Raw genomic sequence first — 17,346 nt, 5'->3', positions numbered from 1 at the left:
GCTGAATGTGTCCATACTATGCTCAAATAATGTTTTGATTCAGACAGTGCTTGAGGACCATCAGTTCAAAAATAAAACACAATGAAATAAACAGCCCCTAGCTCCCCTCTCAGAAGACTTGAGGAGTTCAGTATGTGCAATACGTGTGGACCGTTTATTTATTTGTCTTTTCGTGAACATACCACGTTATTGAGGCGCAGATTAAGAGCGCTGTGAAACACCGCACGTTTCATTTGCTTCAAAAAAGTGTTGTTTCTTTTCATTGAAATCAGAACAAACGCGCTCAAACAAATGGACAGATAAAAAACGTGGCTGATCCCCCTATCTAAGAATCAGTACAACACTAAAGTGAAACGTGTCTTCACAGGGTTAGTTGAGCGTTTCTGGTGCATTGTTTCAGCAACAGCAACGCATTGCATAGTCACGTGAAGAACAGCATGCAGCTCGAAACTTGCAGCGCACACCTCAAACTTGCAGCGCACACCTCAATCAGAAAGCACGCACGAAATGAGCATACACAGGAGGAGCGCGGACTAACAACTGTCACAGCTCGACACTTGAAGCGCGCTGTTCAAACAGAAAGACGCAAGAAACGAGCGCACAAGTAAACACCGAGGACGAGCGCGATCGATTGTCATAATTATGACTTCATCGTGTGTCAGCAGCTCGCTCCTTTCATAAACGCGGCCGCTGCAGCGGGCGGTGACTTTCGTCCTCTCCCGAATTACGAGACCCGGATCGCGCAGGAGAGAGTACGCTCCGTGGAGGCACCGCGCCGTGTAGAACAAGAGGCAGACAAAAATTAGGTGCTTTTTTTCTTCTTCTCAAGGACCACTCATTCCGTGGAGGCGACGAGCGCGCCCAACGCGAGCCCGTCGCGCCATCTCGCAACTGATAACGAAAACGCGCCAAGGTTTCGGAGCTCTGAGGACCGTTGAACGATGTATGGCGTATATAAATGGCTTGCCGTTAACAACTTCGACAACGTACGCTCCGTAGCATAGTGGTTAACGCTGCGAATCGTGAGGTTGCTGGTTCGATGCTGCTCTACTCGACGGATTTTTTCGTTCTCGTTTTTTTTTTCTCTTTGCAATCTGTTAGTATATATTTTACAACGTCATATCCGTGACGGAGATACGTCAGCGGAGCCGTGGTGGATCCGGCATAAAACACTTTCATGTTAAAACATCGCTCGAATGAGCAGTTTCGTAACCGCAAAACAGTTTGCGCCAGTTTTGCCTTTCACACAATAAAGCGCATCATGGCAAGATGGCCTTCTTCCAAAACGAATGGACCGATTTTACGACATACGCACGGCCGACGTGCAAGAAGTTTTCAGTATCGCACACTTTTCAGACTAAGCAAACCGAAAAGTACAACTCCAGGGCGCACAAAATTTGTATCAAGTAAACACGTTTTCTTCACGTTTAACGCTGCTGCAACGGAATTTCCGAAGCCATGTACCGCTCGCAAGAGCCGTGTTCGCGAAATTGGTGCCGAATTCTTTCTACGCGAACTTTCGCCATGAGCGTGCTGTCGTTTTACTACTATGAGTAACCACGCCTTGCCTTTCAGTAAAGGTCACACGGTGTGAAACGTGTATGACGCCGTAAGCAGAAAGGTCATCCTTATCGCAAAGCCAATGTCGATGGCACCGGTGCGCGAAAAGTTGGGTGACCGCAAAATAGCGATAGTTGAACCGCAATAGTTATGAGTGTTGCCATGCGTGAGATGGGCGACTATGCTTCCCCGTGTCGTTATGCGCCAAAGGGTGCGTATCGCTTTGCTTGCAACAAAGTGGTTCCTTCTGACACTTTGTGGCCACGGTGGTATGCTCTATATTGCCGACCCGGCTATAGCTCGCAAACTTTTTGTTTGTCGCGATTTTCTTTCTTTGTGTTATGGTATAGTTTTGTTGTTCTATACACCGGCCTCTACTTCTCAGTTACAATTTGCTTCTACAGTTTGCCTCTACTTCCCACAATTTCTCGGAGCACATTTTAACTGACGTTATTGTTTATTTATTGCGTTTTTATTATTTTTGTTTGTTTGTTCCTTTAGGTAAGAGAGAGTTATTGGAAGAATTGAAGAAGTTTCAACGTAAGACTTTTGCGCTAGTTCACAAAATATTCACAATGGAAGACTGACAACATTGACAATCTTCCCGGCTTTCTTTGACAGGCAACATAACAGAATTGCATATCTAACTGAAATTTTGTAACCTTCACGCAGCACCAGCTAACCATGTTCATGAAAACGAAGACGCTGTCAATTGTGGGTGGAGTAAGCATGCCTCATGTGGGACAGCTACAATAAATACGTTCACGCTCAAAATCAGTAGCAACAAGCTGCCCGTAGTCAAAGCGGGCCCAAAAATCCCCTCTGTAAAGCTATGTGCGATTGAGGGTAAAATAAGTGAATGAAAAAACACTGCACGGTGGCACCAAAGTAGAGACTTGTCTGCGAAGTAGGCACCGTTTCAACTGCTGATATTGCGAAACCAATCTCACGCTTGCCGGTGTTACAGTGTATCGTTGGGGCCCCTTCGTTACAGTTCCACCAAGTTACACATTATATTAAGCGCCCGGTACACATGTTTACTTTCTCGCAATTTTTCAACGGTACAGCCATTTAATCCATTCGTTATTCGGTCGAAAGCGAATAGAAAACATTCTATGATGATTTAAGCCATTGCCGGATTTGAGCGAGTGTGTCAAAGAAAGTGTAACTACACCCTGGGCGCGCCGGGTGGTATCGCTTTAATGAAAATGAAAATTCCCGCCTTTCGCAACGCTTGCGCGGTGCTGATGTCGCCAGCACTCGCGCGCCTTATTACAGATGCAGCATCTAACTGCGGCTTTGTAAGAGCGACGCATGGTGAAGTGGGCGTAAGGTCCCTAGATGAAACTTGTTTCATCTATAGGGACCTTAAGTAGGCGTCGAGTTCACCGCCCTCTACATTAGTCCGTCCGCAACGTAAAGAAGGTTAATGACTTTCTCGCACTGTCGCTCATTCGTGCGCATCCGGAGCAGTAGTTGCTCGCTCAGTCACGATAGGGCGACACCGTCCGTCTTTTAACGGCGACATCAACGCCTGCGAACATATATAGTGAGCCCGGTTGCTACCGACGTCTTAGAACGCTTAATCGCAATGCGTCCCCATCAGCTTTGATTACCCCAATTAATGATCTATTTTCACGCCTTTATACGGCATTGGGATTGATTGTGTGTTAGCCTGTATGACGTACATAGAGTGTTCCGTTTCACATCGTATATATCTCGACAGAAGCACCTCTTCCGATGATTGAGTCAGCTGTGGCAGTGTCATCAACGTAAAAAAGGTGTGATAAGATGCGTAGCATGAGTTCACTTTGTGTACAGCTTCGTCTATCAACGAACACCAGCAGTTTTGACACCGCGCAACGGTAATAAAATATCTCGTTCGAGCTGGTATGAACTGTCAGCGCGAAAAACCAACTCACTCAAACGTTGCGTTTAATATGCTTAGAGCATACGTTGCGGGTGTACTGAAAAAAGAAGTCGCATCAGCACCTAATCATTTATGCCATTGCGTTCAATTTCCAAACACGTCTGCCTGATTGTGCGCCATTGGCATGGCATTTGCGTTATCACTTTAATATGGCGTAACACATTTTAAACTGCTTTTGCAAACATGAATGAAACATTCGTTTGACGCCTATTTCGACGTACGTATTAAATCCGCCCAACCTTTATCAGAGTATTCTAATGAGCGTTCAGTCTTTTTTGTGTGTTCTTCATTCCTCATTTCCTTCTTTATTTTTCCTATCGATTTTTCCGCTCTCATTCTCTGCTTCTCCGTCTCCGAGCGAGTCGATAACGTTCGTATCATTGAACTCTTTCGACGGCAATGACAAAGATTGAAGCGTTCATCTCTTCGTTTCAAAACGTCCCCTAATGTATGCGCACAACTTACTTGGATTATAAGTGTTACAACAGTCGGTGACGTTCACTTTGCCCTTCATGCTCACTGCATCATGTGCCGGTGTCCATTTTTGTCTATTTCGCAATATTTCAATTTGCTTCAGACTGAAAGCCCCGTGAAAGAAACAAAGGTCAAACCAGTCTTTCTTTACCCACATTATGTCTCCCTTAAGGGCCGTTCATTGTACCACAACTTAGAGATACCGTTTGTGCGCTTTTCAACTCGTCAGCATTTTTATGTGACGCTATTTTAAGAGTACGCTATGTTTACGGGAAACAAGCTCGGCGAGTCAGCTCGAACGACTTTGCACTGTTGCACGTCCAAGCACACACACCATTCGACATAGTCGATCTTTTTCCACACCGCAACTCCATAAAGCTGGCACACACACATCCTTGCCGACCACGTCATCTACCAATTCCGGCACGTGCGAATCAAGTTTACAGTCTGTTCGCGGTATACACCGCATGACCTGACGTCTTCACACGAAGGCAATCGGACTGCCCAGCGCTGGATCAGCTGATTGTCTCCTGGCGCTCGGCGTGCGCACAGCCCAGCGAGACCAACCTAACGGTTGCAGAGCACGGACGTCTAACATAAACCACTCCCAGCCTTTCTGGTAACCCTCTCTCTTCGTGTTTCTATCATGGGCCAACGTGGACCCTTGCCGAGCCGGCATCAAACACGAAGTCGCTCCTACGCCGAAGGTGGAGAAACTATGCGGTGCGTATGATCGCCAGGGACATGCATCCCATCCATCACGAAAGTTGACGCTCTGGAGAAACGGGGCCCTTCATCAGTACTTTTCGCGATGAGAAGGACGTGTTATGCATTAGCCGCGGAGTATAACATGCCATCTCATCGGCATCAAGGAGCTTTCTTCGTGCCAGGAGTCGGTAAATGCCTCCATGCCATTAAAGTCTCCGTGCCAGTAAATGCCGGTGCCTCAATACGCGCATTATTAGCGGAAATGAGGAAGGAGGAAGCTGTCGCTTTGGCCGTATATCGTCGTCCCTTCCCACCGCAGCCAAGTACGTCCCGAGTGACTTCAAGTTAGGGAAACGTCGCGTTACCCTCCTCTCGGGACGAGTTCTGAAATCTGACCCGTGTGGCTCCTACAATATCTAGAGACTGCAGCGCATGTCTGCCCGCTGGGAAGCAGGCCAGTTGACGATGGAAGCAGCTAGTGTTTCAAACCGGGTTACAGCCGTGTATAAGAGCAACCATCATGCCTTCCCGCTAGAGGAAAGTCGCTTGCGGTTACGGATTGCCTGCGCACTTTCAAGGGCCCCTAAGGCATACTCTTAGAAGACAAGAGAGTGGTTTCTTTCCCACCTTCGTATACCTTTCCTATACATACGCTTTCTCTTCCTCGCCACTGGTTTATTCATGAAGCAGGTGGGTATTTATTTATTCATTTATTTATTTATTTATTTAGCAGCCTATTTTACCAGCCGTAGACAGGAGTGGAATTTCAAAAAATAAAATTTTGAATCTGTGAAACAAATTCGAAATCTACATTGAACAATTTTTACAGCAATCTCTACAGTTTTGCAAGAAACAATAAGATACTGTAAGACGTGCGTGTAAGACACGCACAACATCACCCGTGAAATGTTAGCAAGAAATGAGGATACCCCAAAGAGAAGTATCGACAATTCAGGACTTATGATAATAGCAAAAACAATGGGAGAAAAGCCGACAAGAATGCGCGATAGATCATACACCACGCAGTGGTCTGCTCAGACAATCTAAAGGGAGTATTTTGTTTGTTTGTTTGTTTGTTTGTTTGATATCACACATTATCTGGAAAGTGGCAGACGATATGAGAAACATCACAGGTCACAGATTAGCGATAGCGTGCACGAACGATTATATGGTTAAGGCCTACGGACAATGCATATATATATGCCTTTCCGGACAATGCATTTCATTAATAGACGGTATGAGGCTGAAACGACTGTTAGGACAAGCTCGTTCGGCACGAATGTTCAATCAATTCGAGCGAACGAGACGAACGCACTTGGTGTTGCACTGCCAGCACTAATCACCAAGTTTATCAGAATTTCGCGCCTTTCGACTTTACGCTGGCAGCGCAGTCGAAAAACACATTAAACGGGGTGATAACGCGCACGTTAAACCAAGCGAGACAAGGCAGAAGGGGCGTGCGGTTACACGGAAAAGTTGGGTCGGAGACTGCTCACACCTGACATCTTTCGTACATCGACCAATCGAGAGCTTGCATTCTAATTACGTCACGTGAATCACCCTATTGGCGTCATGAATTGGCCTGAAAAGGCGGGAAGCTGAGAGGTTGATAATCAGAGATTATTTACGGGCCAGTTTAGTCTCCCCAGACTCGCCACTCAGTGATCGGCTAAGTTCGGCTACAGGCACCCATGGGTTAAATCACAATGCGTTCACGTTTGTTCAATGGTTTTTAACGTTAAATGACTTTGATCATACTTAATTACCAGTCAACATATTGAGCTGCATTTATATTCTCCAGCATACAGCTTGTATGCGGTTTTGTTGAAACTTTACGTTACTGTTTGAAATTTCGCGTAATTAAAAACAAAATTTTCTCAGCGCAAACGCCACATATATTTCTCGAAGCGTATTGTCACGTGCGTCCTGCGATAAAGACGAAGGCGACAGTGCAGATGCGCGTATGATGATGATGATGATGATGATGACTCCACGTATGCACTGTCGCCTTCGTCTTCTTCGCAGGACGCGCCTGACTCCGAACTGGGTGTACGGTTCCGAACAACGCTTTCCTGCATCAGGTTGCAGGCCCCAGCACCTCCACCAGTGTCGCAACGTGAAGACAGGGGTCGTATTTGAAGACGCTGAGAAAGCAGCAGCGGGTCGGCCTTTTTATTTACCGCGCGCCCGAGAGTTCCTTGTCTTTCTCGTCGTTGCTCTCTGCATAAAAGCGTGGAGGTGCGCGTATACATGTTGTTGTTGTTGTTGTTGCCCCTTCGCACTGGCACTTACCCACTATGGGGGATTGGCCATGAAATCTAGAAGTATCCTATATGAGATATATTAAAAGGTTTATCCTTAATGAAAAAACTAATGATGTAATAGAAAAAAATAATAATTAACTAAAAAGGAATATTAAACTAAACAGATAATTGAAGATTGAATCAAGAAGAGAAAAGGTTAGGTAATACTACAGTGGAAGACAGTAATTTTGAGTAGACCAGACAATCGAGCTTATCTCACCCGGTCACAATCAAATGAATATGCAAATTTCATTCAAAATTAGACAAGTGTCTTCAGAAATATATTTAAGCAGGCATTATTATGACATGCGCTTTGATTCTCGAATGAAATTGCATACAGCATCGAATACGCTCCTGTGGCAATGTCCCAAGCTAAAGGCACCGAAACTTAGAACATTATCTGCAGTTAAATTTAAACCTACTGCTTGAAACGGAACAATTAAAAGTCTTTTCCTAATTAATGAATAGTTTTTACATGTTATAAAGAAATGCTCTATTGTTTCCGTTTCTTCACAGAATGGGCACAGGGGGGATATCGCCAGACCAGCTCTGTGCAAGTAAAAGTTTAATGGAGGGACACGACATGCACTGTCGCCTTCGTCTTTCTCGCAGGACGCACGTGACAGTATAATGAGTTTCGAAGGAACTGCTTCTTGACATAATTGGTACCCTTGGTGGAGAACGCATCTTGCAGAAAATGTTGTATACGTCTTTTTCTGCGTGTATCTCATTTTGCGGCAAAATGTGTCTCTAAGAGGACTTAGTGCCAAACAGGCAGAAAAGGGAAACACCTAAAACTAGCACTGCGTGCACAAACTTAATTGCCGTCGTGGAACCGGCTGCGTTTTTTCTCAAGCCTGTGCGTATTGATAGTTGTGTACAGTAGTCCGTCACGGTGGGTCAGTGGTCACGTTGCTCGACCGCTTACCCCGAGGTCGCAGCTTCGATGCCCGTCGCGGCTCTCGCATTTTGGAGGGCGCGAAATGGTAGATGCCCGTGTGCTGTGCGATATCAACGCACGGTAAATAACGCCAGACGGTCAAATTTTCCGCAGCCTTCTACATACGGCGTTCCTCATAATCGCACCACGGTTTTGGGACGTAACACCCCAAGTATCATTATTACTGTGTCGGGGGGTTCAAACATGACATCATCTTTTTTGTGTGTAACGACTGGTATACGATATTGTTCGAGAAACCCACGTCACGTCGTGTCGAGTGTGGTCTCAAAAGGCCTGACCACATGCGTCCTTTGCAGCGTGTGAGCGCACGGAATTTGGACGCCTTCTCCCTATGAAGAGAGTGGGCGCGCCACTTCACGTCCCCGCGCGCCCTCTATAGCTCTATAAAGAAAGATTGATTGATATGTGGGGTTTAACGTCCCAAAACCACCATATGATTATGAGAGACGCCGTAGTGGAGGGCTCCGGAAATTTCGACCACCTGGGGCTCCTTAACGTGCACCCAAATCTGAGCACACGGGCCTACAGCAAGTTCTATCTCCATCGGAAATGCAGCCGCCGCAGCCGGGATTCGATCCCGCGACCTGCGGGTCAGCAGCCGAGTACCTTAGCCACTAGACCACCGTGGCGGGGCCTCTATAAAGAGAGGGCACAGCACCGCGTCAAAAGACCCCGTGCTAACGCGCTGCAGTGCGTGCGTGTGGTCAGGCCTTTAAGATAATGTTGGATCTGGTCTACGCGTTCGAGTCAAAAATACGTCGATGTTACCCGAACAGAAGATGGTGGAAACGAATCTATGTGCGTTATTCAGGCCTTAAATTTTTTCCTGCTTAAATCAGTGAGAACTGTAGACACCGCTGACCACGCAACAAACAAAGATTGCAGAGAGAAGAAAGCCAGTGGTGGATTATCAAAAGAAAGGGGGAGGGGATAACAACCCCAGATACTATTTTACATATATATATCGACCATATTAAAGCCACGAAATTTGCTATTAAACAAATGTTTTGATAATTTTTGTATCTCGTGACGTGAATTGATAAAGTCAGGAAACCTCTAATGCACCAGCTCAACTGTTCTCTTGCTTATACATCTATTTAAAAGCATTTCGTTTTGTTGTTCAAGATAGCAATACTACGAAGATTAACAGCCCGATATGGCGGCACCGAAACTTATCCGTGAAATACATTCAACAATGTACGTTCTTGACGTACTTGGCGCTTTCAGTAGCGAAAGAACACGACGTGGGCTAAGATTTGCGAACTGCGGTGGCTCTAAAAAGTGAGAGCTGTCACGCGTCAACTGTTCGTCCTGCTTTCGTAATTGTGGGTTGCCGAGAAAACGGAAGCGACACACGGTGATACACGATAAAGGCGAGGGTCTTTGCGAAAGAACTTATTGTGATAGTTCGATCGAGCCAGAGCGATGTTACGGGGTTTTAAGTGCCGAACCCACGATGTGATCACGAGGCACGCCATAGTGGAAGACGCCGGAAATTTGGACCAACTGCCGTTCTTTTAACGCGCTGTGACATCGCACAGCGCGTGGTGTTTCGATTACATCGAAATGCGAGCGCCACAATCAGGATCGAACCGGTGACTTTTGGTTCAGTCGTCACCATGGCCTACACACCATAAGGCGGATACGCCATACAAAAAAAAAAAGAAGTGCTACGTTTAATATAAACTAGACCTGCACCTGTGGCACTTTCATTTCCATGCGCCCTCCACTTTCACGTTGTTTTATTCATAAATGCTCATACAGTATACAGCTCAGCTTCGACTGAGCGCTTGTCCCGTGTAGTTCTTATTCTCGTTTCGAGGTGTTTCTCCGCTGTTTTTTTTTATTATTATGAAGCTCAGCTCTGTGTAATTGGTTGTACTATATCATGGCCTCTACGATTGGTTCCGGCATCGCACTCGTGGAGTTAATAGCGGAGGCTATGGTAGTATACTGCGGCAATAAAAGATGTTGGAGTGCAGACACGAACAAGAGGGAAAAGCAGCACACATGCCGACTTCTTTTATCGTCGATTCGTATCAACTAGAGCTGAACTTGATGTTGCTCCGTGATGTCCTTCGATAAACGCAATTTCTAGAGGCCTTCCGTCTATAGATGCGAGTGTTTCGGTCATATTCAAGCAGGCAGCCTTTAATGTACTCCCGAAATGAACGGTCTCTACTGTAATACTCATTCGTTTCTTTTGGCAGTGTTTCCTGCTGTATATGGCTTGTCAAAGCTGTTTTCACGATATTTGGTTGCATATTCATTATAGCGGTTTTGTGGTCACTGTGCTCGACGTCTGCTGACCCGAATCCCGTCTGCGGCGGCTGCATTACGACGAAGCTGAAATGCTTAGAGGCCCGCGTACCTCGACTTATAGTAATCATGATAATACAATCGGGGGTTCCACGTCTCGGCTCCAGGAGAGACGCCGTAGAGTGAAGTGCACTGGAAATTTCGACCATCCGGGTTTTTTTTTTTTTTTCGACGTGCACCTAATGGCGAATTCTATTGTGAGATCAGGAGCACTCAAAAGCACGCTTAAAGTGCTCTCTTCAGAGCCGGCGTGCTTCAGTGGTCGAACAGGTGCAGGAGCACCGTCATTCATTGGTAGAGCGAGGGTGCTTTTGCTACGCCGAGAGCAGCCGGGAGCAGTTTGCAGTGCTCTTGCCTGAAAAGAGCAGTACGACGAGTCACGTGGTCCTTGAACGTCACAGCCTCCGATGTTTTTTTTTGTTTTTTTTTTTCAGCCGGCAAGCGCGGTGGCAATGGTAGCAACCATGTGTAGTTAGACAGCGCTGTTTGGTACGGATGGCTACAATGACAGCTGTACGTTTAATTGCCTAATGAGTCGTTGCACAAGCATACTAGGTATTAGGATAATGAAGAATATGTGGCTGACCGATTTCACGCGTATTTCGCTGCTGCCCCACAAAGAATATGCCGGGGCCTGGAATGTTTCAGTCACATGGTCTCCCTACTCGTCATTTGCCCTCCGAGAGCGCGGCGAATTCCAGTGGCAGGTTGAGTGGCCCTGCTCTCAGTGCCCTGCCCCTCTAGTCCTGTTCTCTCAATGGAATTCACCATAAATCCAAGCACACGGGCCTCAATCATTTTCGCCTCCATCGAAAATGCAACCTTCGGGTTAGCAGTCGAGTGCCCTGACCAGTAGACCACCACGGCGGGACGTGGACTTAGGTGAGCGCTAAAGAAGACCAGGTGGTCGAAACATCCGCTGTCCTCCACTGCGACATCCCTCATAATAATATCGCGGTTCGGGGACGTAAAACCCAATCACTTATTGTCACGATACCAGTCGCTGGCACGAGGCGAGCGCTAAAGTTTATAGCGTGCAGGTATAAGAGCGAGTAACGCGTCTCATCTAAACGCAGCTGTTGAGCCACAATTCGCGGAAGCCGAGTCCGAAGCCCATGGAAGCTAAGCGAGCAGAAGTGAACAACCTGGCAGCGTGAATCGGGGTCACACGTTGCTTCTTCACCGGCCCAAAACGACCGGCAACAAAGTGAACGCGGCAGCAGGCTGGAATCACAACAGCGCGTTTTCCTTTCTACCGAAATAAGCGACCCCGGCGGCGGCACAAACAACAAACAGGCCTGCACCAAGACGCAGGAGCAGGGCGCCGCTCGCTGACCCACATACTTTTTGAACCAGCGCAGCGCGAACCTAGAATGCCGCAATTGAGGAAGAAATGACGAGCTTTGTTTTGTGCCTCCGGAGTAGCACATTAGCGAGAACCGCCGTGCCTTCCCGGTTGCTCGCTCGCTGGGATTCTTTTTTTTTTTTAATAGTGTTGCGATGCACGCTACGATTTCGTTAGATGTTCGTATGCAGAAGTACCTACTCTCGCGGCCCTTCACAATCCTCCGACGGTGGGAAATCCCAGTTCAATGTCCGACGTGAAGGACAGAATCAGTGACCATTTGCAGAAATCTGCAAGGCGTCTTTTTCGCAAGGTTGTTTTCGAACCGAAAAGAAAAAAAAAAACTCTCGTGCCCAGAGTGCTTTTCTCGTTCGCTGTGATTTTACCACTACTGCCAGTGACAGATTAAGAGCCTGCAAGTCCAAAGAGACGGAATGTCCAACGAGACACGGCGGTGGGGTGAGATCGAGCAGCCGTGCCAGTGAGGGCAAGCGAGTGCGACAAAACAACATTTTCCCCCGACCATGTGGTTGTCCCACCTCGAACGAACCCTCAGATAGCATGGCGGGCGAGACACCTGTAGTAAGGTGGCTAGCCACCTTACCTGTAGTTCGTAAAGAAGGCAGTAGGGGAAGGCAAAAACACAATGAGTGAGAAAAGAAGTCTGGGAACGAGACCTTTTCGTTGGAAAACGACCTTGAAGGAAGGTAAGCTTGAAAAATTGCACAAAGGGTAAACTCCCATATCGAATCTTCCAGTTTGGGTATACTCTCTTCAAGAAGAAGCCGTTTCTCTGAAAATCAGTGCTCTTTCTGTCCTTGTCTCTTCTTCTGTAGATACGTCGTAACTACTCGTAGTCTTGCGCTGTGAAAATATGTTGATTCCCAATCACCAACCAGCCCAAGCATCTGTCTTTTCTGAAAAATTATAATGAATTTTGGATGACAGCCGATGAATTGATTTAGACCACCTAAGGTGCTTCATTGTCCATTAAAATGTGTCTGGATGAGCCTCACAGCATTTAATTCCCGCTTAAATGTGGTCGTTGCACCTGGGTTTGCCCTCTTAAACTCAAGCTTAACAAGCAGCTCAACGCCATCATGCTAACGTAGCCCACACGACTCGTCGAATGAACTGTGCATAACGTCGAGTATATGATGTGCATATTTTGTTGTACTTGTCGTTTTGCTTGATGATTTCCAGTGCTGTTGTTACTTTTGTACCTGATCCCCTTACACAATGTCTCTGTAAGGCTTGTCACGTATGCGTGAATGAATAAACATCGTGATCTCACCTAAAGCTTTCAGTAATGGACAGCAGTCACGTGTGTGCGGTTATGAAGAAATAAACTCGCCATTCTTTATCCACCGTCGCCAGCATTAAACTAGCGCTCTTGCGCGAGTCTTGTTTTGAATTGCGATGCACATTTACCTTTTCCAGTTATATTTACCGACTGACATTTTCCTGCTGAGTACAGCACCCTATTCATGCACTTTAATAGACGACTTTCTACTATGGAAAGCAGAACTTTTCAGCTCGTTATGATTGCGACTGTGAAAATAAGCTTCAGCTTAGCACTGCATGCGGTTCACGCCTGTTTTTTTTTTTTTTTTTAAGATAGATAGCATCAACTTTAACTGAAAACGCACGAACATAACTGAAGCAATAGAATGCCTTTGTTGGTGCACGGTAATTCTAGCAACAGACCGAATGAAGTAGTCAGAACAGCATACAAATGTACACTGCCAGCGGCCGTGGTGATTATTTCGCACTTTTTGCGTACTCGTCCTTTTACGAGCAGTAGTATTGTCGAATAACTGAAACATTGGCGCTTCACGCTAGGTGCGAGAAAGTGCCTGTCCATTCGTTCATTCGCTATACGATGCAGGAAATACGCTCAAATGAAATATAAGACACCAAAAGGAAGGAATAAAGCGAAGGAATGGCTCTCGCTTTTCATGAGCGTGTGAAACAAACTTTCCTTTCTACCTACGTTTGAAGGACAGGCGCTGACAGGAGCAGTTTGTTTGTTTTTGTTTTTTTCGGACGGCGCCGGCCGGTGTTCGTATTATGCACTGACCTGGGTCCCTCTCGGCCTCTTCGGAGATCCTCCTGCGTAACTCCTCGATGTTATCCTTCATGACGATGAACTCCTTCTCGCCGAAGGTGTCTCCGTTTCTTTCCTTTATCTGCACCATCACCGATCACTCACCGCGCGTCGCTGACCGCGTTGAGCGCGGCGCAACGCTGACGTGACGCTGGGAGACGTTTCACCCGGGGACCACCTTTTGCAAGCCGCCGCGAACACCCTTCCCCGCGTACGGAAAACGGGGACCACTTCTTTGTCCGTTGTTTGGCACAGCAAGAAACAACTTGATGACAAAGCCAAGCCACAAAGTTGAGTGGTCTGAGCAGACGACGACACCCAGTGCTCAGAAAGGCGTCGTCTGCTAGAGATGTGGGCGAACAGTGGTGTTGTGCTGAGACACTCGGTGTACGGTCTAGTTTCCGTGCCCGCCGTGTGTGCGGGGCGGCGCCACATGGGCCGCTTCCTCGAGGTGAGGCCGCCAGAAACCAGTTTTCACCCGGGCTGTCTGTCTGTTTATTTTTTTCTTCCTTCCTTCCTTCCTTACCCTCCTCTCAAGTACGTAGTCACGTGTTCTGACACATCCTCTCCAACTGTGTCCTCACCCTGCGGTGGCAGAAGCACCCTTTCCTGCGCGTGGTCCACATCTCGCACCGTGATTTCCCTTGTCAGCACGCGTAGCCTTGAGAAGCATCTGCGTTTCACCCTGTCTGTCAACCGCAAGCTCGATTCGTCAAAATATTCGCGATGCTCAAGAGCACAGCAAAAAAAAAAAAAACGGCACCTCTGTCACGTGCGTTAGATATTCCCGGCAAGCTTTTCCTTGTAGCAGCTTGAAGCGCTCATTCGAATACTGAGCCGCACGCAGATTGCAATTCTCGTCGCCTTTCTTTATATTTAGTCATTGTTCCTGGCAGGAAGCACCATTCGCATGCTAAGAAGCAGCAGCACACGCCGTAAAGGACAAGAGTCTCGTTTAATTTTTTTTTGTTTAATTCAGTACGTATGAAAGCCTTGTGGCTCGGCGCAGTCACTATTCAAATTTCTCGACCCGAGTTGGCAGCGTAGACTCATGCTATTGTTCTGCAAACAACAGCAGCTTTACTGGAGGCCCTGCTCACGTGATGAAAAATCATCCTCGGGATCCGCGCAGGCGTGCGTCGTCTTCTTTCAGCAGTTTCTTTGTTTTTGTTCACTTTCCTTGTTCCCGGTGTTCTTCTCGCCCTAAATGCCAAGGTCGTCCGGCAGCCGCGTACAGACGTAGGCTCCTTCATTTGGATCAGCCGCAATGTGGTCGTAGTGTTACTATGCTGCAAGAGTTACAGGTCCAGAGGTTGGGGCATGTCGCAAATTCATTATAGTGCAGCGTGTCACCTTCGTTCAGTAGCATAGCCAGAGGGTGGCACTCCTGGCCCCTGCCTCCCCCCCCCCATCTCTTCCGGAATTTTTTCGCCATGCATACATAGCGCAAAATGACCATTCGCCCGCCCGCCCCCACTTATGTCAATGCACGTCCTCCACCCACCCCTCTCCCTGAAAAAAATTCTGCACACAGCCCTGCCTTCATTCTTGTTGTCCTCGCAATGTAAGTCGACTGCATCAGCTCCAAACTGGGCTTGGTTGTGTCCATCTGTATGGCTGTTTACCAAGCATATTCTTTGACTGTCATAAATAAATATTGTATTTTACAAATTACGAGTCATGCCCTCATATAGAAACTGACAGACAGACAGACAGACAGACAGACAGACAGACAGACAGACAGACAGACAGACAGACAGACAGACAGACAAAGAACTTTATTGGGTCCTGAGAAACGCTACTCTTTTAGTGCAACATCGTGGGCCGCTCCCACGTATAGGAGCGGGGAGGCCTAGCTTCACCGCCGCATCGTGGGCTCTCTGGACAGCCCATAGTTGTGGTAGCAACTATGAACTTCGTAAGGCAGAGTCCCAATCTTATTCTGTGATCCGACTTGGGCCCCGTAACGAGGGGCACTGCCAGGGCATATGTGCTAAGTCACTAACCTCACCACAATCAGGACAAGTAGAGTCAAAAGCCTCGTAGGAGACTATGCTGAGGGAAAATAGGCTTGGATAAGAGCTGGTCTGGAGCATTCTAAGCGTGATGGCCAGAGGTCTAGACAACTTGTTGTGCGGAGGAGCAAATGACCGCCTACTCAACTGGTAGTGTTTAGCCACTTCACTGAATGTAAGTAATGCTTCCCTGAACATCTCACTGCCAACCTGCGGGCCTACGTCCTCCCCAGCGCGCAGGGTTAGTGCGCGCGCCCGGGAGTGAGCAGTGTCATTCAGGTTTACTAGAGAGTCCAGTAAGGGTTCGAGATGTGCAGGAAACCAGGTAATGGCATGTGGAGAAAGTGTCCTATTTTCAACATAGTTTAAATACTTCAGTACAGACGAAACGAGAGGCGAAAGCCTTGACAGCCGACCTTGAGTCGGTGAAGATTCGCGATCTACTGTCATCCAAAAGGGCTACAGCCAACTGTTCGGCTCTTGAGGGAGTAGAGTCCCTAACTGACGCAGCATTGATAATAGAAACCATATGATTGACGGAATTAACAGAAAACCTAGCTGAGTGATACTGAGCGGCATCGACAAAACACACTGAATGAGGATAGTTCCTGATGTTCTTCCCAAGTGTGATGGCCCTAGCCCGGCGCCTTCCTACGTTGTGCTGAGGATGGACGTTTCGCGGAAACGGAGAGACCTGGATGGCAGTACGCTGTTCATCCGGCAGTTGAAGATGGTGATCCTGTACGAGCACTGGACTGAGACCTGGGACGGACAGAATCGTCCTACCAGCCAGCGTAGACGACAGGCGCATTAGCTGTGCAGTCTCTTGGGCTTCAATGATCTCATCTAGGGTGTTATGAGCACCTAGCTGCATAAGCCGTTCAGTGATTGTTCGCACGGGGATGCCCAACACCCTCTTTACGCTTTTTCTGATTTCTTCTTTTCGAATCCATATCAAGAGTGCATGGCAGCAACGTACATATCGAAACTACATCAAGTTATTTGTGTGATTCAGGCTAGGATGCGTACAATGGTGACCCTAGAGGGGAGCGCGATCGCCCTCCTCCCGCAAACCCTGTGCCAGCATCTGAAAACGTTGGTACCAGCCCTCCCTCACCTCTTTCAAGTGCCTCCAACCCGCTCTACCCCATTGCTTTCAAAGGCTTAGCGAAACAAGATGTGTCTATATAGTGTGATACCTGTAGTGTGATAGCCCGTAATTTATTTTAGTTATTCCAATGCATCACCATTAGAAATTCAAGTTAACTTATGAGTGGAACACCTGCACAGTAAAAATTTTTACACCCAGAAGAGTGTAAATGAGCTTGTCCCGTGGACGACACCCTAAGGGTGTTAATTCAGCACCTTCCAAAAAGGGTGCTTTTTCATGCACCCTTAGAATAGGGTGTACATGTAAAAAAACTGTAGGGTGTTACAAAAACACCCTTAAGGAAGGGTGCCTTCGATGTCCATCACTTTTTTAGCACCCTCTGAGGAGGGTGCGAGAAGGGTGCACAAGGGTGTTGAGTGCCCGCCATGGCAGGGGTGCCAGTATTCTTTTAGACTGCACTAATAGATATCAGCATGCACTGATTACACACTACTTGAAGAAAGTGGTCCTGAT

At 47.3% G+C, this 17,346-nt stretch overlaps 1 protein-coding gene across 1 annotated transcript in view; it reads right to left on the bottom strand.

Moving 5' to 3' along the window:
* Positions 1–14,144, bottom strand: part of LOC119187273 (motile sperm domain-containing protein 2) — a 71,082-nt gene extending 56,938 nt beyond the window's left edge. The window contains exon 1 of the mRNA XM_037435458.2: positions 13,681–14,144. Coding sequence (XP_037291355.2) covers positions 13,681–13,798 — 118 coding nt within the window. The 5' untranslated portion in view covers positions 13,799–14,144. The remainder of the gene's footprint in view (positions 1–13,680) is intronic.
* Between the last annotated feature and the right edge of the window lie 3,202 nt (positions 14,145–17,346).

This window comes from Rhipicephalus microplus, chromosome 1 (assembly GCF_043290135.1).
Source record: "Rhipicephalus microplus isolate Deutch F79 chromosome 1, USDA_Rmic, whole genome shotgun sequence".
In the NCBI taxonomy this organism is placed as follows: domain Eukaryota; kingdom Metazoa; phylum Arthropoda; class Arachnida; order Ixodida; family Ixodidae; genus Rhipicephalus; species Rhipicephalus microplus.
The sequence above is the reverse complement of the archived record's forward strand: the minus strand, read 5'-3'. Positions and strand labels throughout refer to the sequence as shown.